We start from the raw sequence: 6,512 nt of genomic DNA, 5'->3' as shown, positions 1-6,512 counted from the left end.
ATAACCAATAGAGGAATCTGGATGCCCATATTTTTTCCTACATATTCTACGAAGATCTTTATCGGTCAAACCTTATGACAACATATGTAATTCCCGTTGCCTGTCGGTATGTTATTTGCCCGAGATTTGATCGTGGTATCTTCATACCTAGTTCAATCTTGTTACCGGCAAGTCTCTTTACTCATTCCGTAATACATCATCTCATAACTAACTCCTTAGTCACTTTTCTTGCAAGCTTCTTGTGATGTGTATTGCCGAGAGGGCTTAGAGATACCTCTCCGATACACGGAGTGACAAATCCTAATCTCGATCCATGCCAACTCAACAGACACCTTTGGAGATACCTGTAGAGCATCTTTATGATCACCCGGTTATGTTGTGACGTTTGATAGCTGATGCGGCTTGAACTACATCGGTATTTCCCGAAAGAGGAAGGGATGATGCAGCACAACTACGGTAGGTATTTCCCTCAGTGATGAGATCAAGGTTATCGAACCAGTAGGAGAACAACGCAACACTATGTAAACGGTATCTGCACACAAAGAACAAATACTTGAAACCCGACGCGTAAGAGGGGTTGTCAATCCCTCCCGGGTAAAAGATAGATTGGTTTGTAGTAGATCGGATAAATAGATCTTGCGGAAACGCAAAATTAAATAAAATAAAATTGCAGCAAGGTATTTTAGGGATTTTGGAATAATAGATCTGAAAATAGAAGCGAGTAAAAATAGATCTTAAAGCAAATATGATAAAGAATAGACCCGGGGGCCGTATATTTCACTAGTGGCTTCTCTCGAGAAAAATAGCAAACAGCGGGTAAACAAATTGCTGTTGGGCAATTGATAGAACTTCAAATAATTATGACGATATCCAGGCATATAGGCATCACATCCAAGATTAGTAGACCGACTCCTTCCTGCATCTACTACTATTACTCCACACATCGACCGCTATCCAGCATGCATCTAGTGTATTAAGTTCATGGCGAAACGGAGTACTGCAATAAGAACAATGACATGATGTAGACAAGATCTATTCATGTAGGAATATACCCCATCTTGTTATCCTTAATAGCAACGATACATACGTGTCATGTCCCCTTCTATCACTGGGATTCAGCACCGTAAGATCGAATCCATCACAAAGCACATCTTCCCATGGCAAGAAAAATTGATCTAGTTGGCCTAACTAAATCAAAGATTCGAAGAAGAAATACGAGGCTATAATCAATCATGCATATAAGAGATCAAAACTCAAATAACTTTCATGGATAAAATAGATCTGATCATAAACTCAAAGTTCATCAGATCCCAACAAACACACCGCAAAAAGAGTTACATCAAATAGGTCTTCATGAGACCATTGTATTGAGAATCAAAAGAGAGAGAGGAAGTCATCTAGCTACCAACTACGGACCCGAAGGTCTACAATGAACTACTCATGCATCATCGGAGAGGTACCAATGAGGATGATGAACCCCTCTGTGATGGTGTCTCTATTGGATCTGGTGTTTCTGAAACTTGCGATGGCTGGAATTGTGTTTCGTCGACCCCCTAGGGTTTTTGGATTTTTCAGGGTATTTATAGAGCAAAGAGGCGGTGCGGGAGGCGGCCGAGGTGGGCGCAACCCACCAGGGCGCGCCTGGGCCCCCAGGCGCACCCAGGTGGGTTGTGCTCCCCTCGAAGCCCCCTCTGGTACTTCCTTGGCCCATCGTGTGTCTTCTAGTCCAGAAAAAATCTTTAAAAAGTTTCGTTGTGTTTGGACTCCGTTTGGTATTGATTTTCTGCGAAGTAAAAAACAAGCGAAAAACAACAACTGGCACTGGGCACTATGTCAATAGGTTAGTCCCAAAAAGATATAAAGTTGCTATAAAATGATTATAAAACATCCAAGAATGATAATATGACAGCATGGAACAATAAAAAATTATAGATATGCTGGAGACGTATCAATAGCACACAAGGTATTCCTCCGGTATCGGGGAGTTGCATGATCTCATAGTCGAAGGAATATGTATTTGACATTAAGAAAGCAATAGCAATAAACTAAACGATCATATGCTAAGCTAACGGATGGGTCTAGTCCATCACATCATTCTCCTAATGATGTGATCCAGTTATCAAGTGACAACACATGTCTATGGTTAGGAAACCTTAACCATCTTTGATGCAACGAGCTAGTCTAGTAGAGGCTCATAAGGGACACGGTATTTTGTTTATGTATCCACACATGTATGTAAGTTTTCGATCAATACAATTCTAGCATGAATAACAAACCTTTATCATGAATAAGGAAATATAATAATAACAACTTTATTATTGTCTCTAGGGCATATTTCCATCAAGTCTCTGATTTGAATGTCTGGCTTTTTGAACATAAGGAAATGTCCGCTCTCATTCGAATGCATCTCCTTCAAGTGTGTGACCACATGAAACACTTACATTTGTACTGAGTTTGTATTGAGCTGTAACCAGATTATAGTCGCTCTATTATTCTGTTCGAGCAATATATCTGAGAGTGAGGCATAGTCACTAACAATGTTGAATGTATCTTTCATTTTGGTCATATACATCTTTATATAAGGGTGCAGGCCGGTGGGTGTCATCCCTTCATCTTGGTCTTCTTGCATTGCAAGCTTCCATTTGATGTTTTCCACTAACACTTCTAGGGCTTTTTGTTTAAATCCATATATGTTGAGCTCATCAACAGCATACAAGTATACCACGAAGAAAATCGTTTGGAAGATTAAAGCGTCGTTAAAGATGAAGATATTCGTGTGCTACTTAGACGGAGAGGTGATCCTTACAAAGGATAATCTGGCAAAACGCATAAGATAGAGCCACAAAAAATGTTGTTTCCCTGCCAATTTACCGCCCTTCTTTGATGTACAATCGATTTAGCTTTCAATCTCCCTCTACAAAAGGTTGTGTATGGGAGCAAGAACTTCCATGTGTAGTCGCCTTCAACAAGATACAACCAAAACGAATCTTGCCAAGCGCCAATAGAGATAGTGGAATTCCGTTTGAGAGGTCTCCAACCTCCAGACGGCTTCTCCATCTCCATCGTTTAAAACATAAACACACAAGTGCGGCCTAGATGCACTTTCAATTTTGAAACAGGCTTTCGGCCCGCTTTATAGATAAAGCACAAACCAATGTACACGGCTGAACGAACCAAGATGCACTTTCACTCCCTCCACTGACTAGTATAACTTATCCGTTCGGAAACTAATTGGTCGGGTGCGCCCCAAAACTATTGTACACATCCATGAGGGAGTGTATACCTTACTTTGGACAATCTGAAATTGTCCTAACGACTGTTTTTAACGGAACAAACTTCATACTTTTTGTAGATTATCACGAGGGCTACATATAGAATCCGTACCTTGCGCTATGTTCAACTAGCAAAGGATCATGCACCTATGACCTTTGAGTGCAACCATTAGAAGATTTTAGCACAAGATACACTCAACCGATTTAGATGACAACCTAGTAATAAGTTATATATTTGTAATCATATCACGGGCTGATTGTATTTGTGCATGCTTTCATTTATTTATTTTTGTATCGGATGATTACTGGTATGATATTTTAACAAAAATGATTACGTGCATCGAATGATATAGAGGCCGGGGCTATTCTCATTATCTACCAGATTTCTTTTCAAGATCTATAAAAATCTACACGCACGCCGACTGTACTGTTTTAGATGAGCCTGTCTACGGGGGCAAGGGCATGCGCTTGGATGTGCAGTCGCGTTCAACAAGATGCAATCAAAACGAGTCTTGCCAAGCGCCTGGTGTGGCCGATGGAGATAGTGGAGTTCCGTTTGAGAGGCCTCCAATCCCCGGACGGTTTCCCCTTCTCCATCGTTTAAAAATGCAAACACGCACGCGCGGCTGCTTCTAGTAGATCCTTAAAGTAAAGCGAATTATGTCCATTAATCAATTCCCTGTCGCTGCCGACGTACATTGCCTACAAAACGAACCACACAGCTCCACACAAATCGCAGCACCCAAGGATAGCAGCAGACACGCACATACAGGAGATACGATGGGCCAATTTTCGCGGTTTCTCGTGGCGGTGGCGGTGGCGCTTCTCCCCGTCATCGGCGCCGCCGGCGGCGGTGGCGCCCGCGACCGCGGGACGCGCTACGCTGGCGTCTTCAGCTTCGGCGACTCGCTCACCGACACCGGGAACTCGCTACGTCTCGCGGCCACCCGCAAGGGCCCCTCCAGCCGACCGCCCTACGGCGAGACCTTCTTCCGGCGCCCCACTGGCCGGGCGTCCGACGGCCGCCTCGTCGTCGACTTCATCGGTGACCACTAACCACCAATTAAACCAACAGTTTCAGTATGGTAGTGCATTGATAGGCTCACGTAGACGTTGATCTTCTTGGTGGAGCAGCTGAGGCGCTGGGGGTACCGCACCCGACGCCCTACCTCGCCGGCAAGAGCGCTGAGGATTTTCGGCGCGGCGTGAACTTCGCCGTCGGTGGAGCGACGGCGCTTGGCCCGGATTTCTTTAAGAGCAGAGGGCTTAAGCCGTTCGTGCCTGTCTCCTTCACAAACCAAGCCACCTGGTTCAAGAACGTTTTGCAGCTTCTTGCCTCAGTTCACAGTAAGTAAACCCTACGTCCAGCTTGATTTCTACTAGTACTCTATTTTATCAATATATATATAAACTTATTTAATTACACGTGCGTTATATCTTTTCTAGCGATTTTTTGAGGAAAAACACGTGTGTCGTACCAGTATCTTTATTATTGTGAGGAATGACAGTACAGGGCTGCATGCATGCATGGTGTTGTGTAAAGGGCCTCCCTTTGCGAAGAACGCATGGCTGGTCGATTTGATAATCTTCTCTTTTCCATGGTGCGTGCATCGTCACCTTGTAATAACAGACCGTACGAGGATCATGGCGAGCTCGCTCTTCATCGTCGGCGAGATTGGAGTAAACGATTACCTCGTCGCCTTTGCCGAGAACACCACCGTCGAGGAGGCGCGGGCCTTCGTGCCGCACATCGTCGGCGCCGTCCGTTCAGTCGTGACCGTAAGCTATAGCCCACTCCCACGGTCAGTTCTTACCAGTGAGTCAAATAAAGCTGTGCTCCATTCCAACAGTACATGAGAATGCTTGCAGGAGGTGATCGCCGCCGGAGCGAGGACCGTGCTGGTTCCGGGGATGATACCGCTCGGCTGCGAGCCACAGCTTCTCGCCCTCGACCAAAGCAGCGACCACGACCCGGCGTCCGGCTGCATCAAACCGCTCAACGACCTCGCCGAGCTGCACAACCGCGCGCTAAACGGCATGCTCCGAGAGCTCCGGCGAGCCAACCCGCGGACGGCCATCCTCTACGCCGACCTCTACGGCGCCGTCGCCGACCTCATCGCGTCGCCCCGGAAATACGGTACGCATGCATGCGCCAGCAATCATCAGCCACCGGCTAATCATCAGCTTTCTCCTGACCTCGTCTTCTCCGTCGATCTCAGAGTTTAGGGACAAGCCGCTGGCGGCGTGCTGCGGCGGGAGCGGCGCGTACAACTTCAACATGACGGCGTTCTGCGGCGCGGCCGGGACGGCGGCGTGCGCCGACCCGTCCGAGTACGTGTCCTGGGATGGGGTGCACTTCACGGAGGCCGCCAATAGGCACACGGCCTGCGCCACGTTGAAGGCCAACTCGCCTGCTTTGCTCGACTCGTGGACGGCGGAGGCGAGACGAAGGATTGGGTGCACCTAAGCCTAGGTCTAACTAAGACAGCGACAAAGGGAGTAGAGCAGTTCCGGCTAAATTAATCCTTGGTGCACGTGGACGCTCACCTGCAAAGGCATCTTTTTTTTAACACAGTTCAGAGTCAAGCGCTCATATATATGCACATACACTTATCTCTATGAACGAACACATGCATATCCTATCCTATGAACACCTTCGAAAGACTGAGCCGACATATCATCTTGAAATTTACGAACTCACCATAGCCATCTCGTCGTCGAAGGGAACGTCTCCTCCCACTGAATGCGCATCGCCAAAAATCTTGAAATAAATTCAGAAATAAATGCGAGCATCAGGATTTAAATCCCGCTGAGCTGAGGATTCTATAGTCCCTCTAACCATCCAACCACAGGTTGATTCGCACCTGCAAAGGCATCTAACTAAACTTTTTGACTAGGCAGGCTGCTCGTGCTACCGTGTCCGGTGCATTTGTAAAAGAAAACGCGTTTCAATTAGATGCACACCGTGATTGTTTGAAGGAATTGAGAAATTTAGTGATCGCGCTTTATAAAGCTATAAGTTTCTTTGAAAAAAAAGTCGATTTTAAAATTGTTCCTGAATTTTTAAACTGTTCATAGAATTTAAAAAACAACCACGTCCTAAAAAGATGTTCCTGGATTTTAAAAATTATAATGAAATCTATAAATATTCCTGAATTTGAGAAGATGGTCCCATATTTTTAAAATGTTTGTGAATTTTAAAGATGACCCCTAAATTTTAAAAAGTGTTTTGACCGGTTC

General features: G+C 45.5%; 1 protein-coding gene across 1 annotated transcript; it reads left to right on the top strand.

The window, feature by feature from the left end:
• Positions 1–3,970: 3,970 nt before the first annotated feature.
• Positions 3,971–5,889, top strand: LOC125549147 (GDSL esterase/lipase At1g28600). The gene is made up of 5 exons (XM_048712628.2): positions 3,971–4,317; positions 4,407–4,619; positions 4,903–5,051; positions 5,142–5,409; positions 5,492–5,889. Exons 1-5 carry the CDS (start codon positions 4,053–4,055, stop codon positions 5,737–5,739), a joined length of 1,143 nt encoding a protein of 380 aa, XP_048568585.2. The 5' UTR covers positions 3,971–4,052; the 3' UTR covers positions 5,740–5,889.
• The last annotated feature ends 623 nt before the right edge of the window (positions 5,890–6,512 follow it).

This window comes from Triticum urartu, chromosome 1A (genome assembly GCF_056163025.1).
Source record: "Triticum urartu cultivar PI428250 chromosome 1A, HENAU_Tu73, whole genome shotgun sequence".
NCBI lineage: Eukaryota > Viridiplantae > Streptophyta > Magnoliopsida > Poales > Poaceae > Triticum > Triticum urartu.
This window is presented reverse-complemented; position numbering and strand designations above follow the sequence as displayed.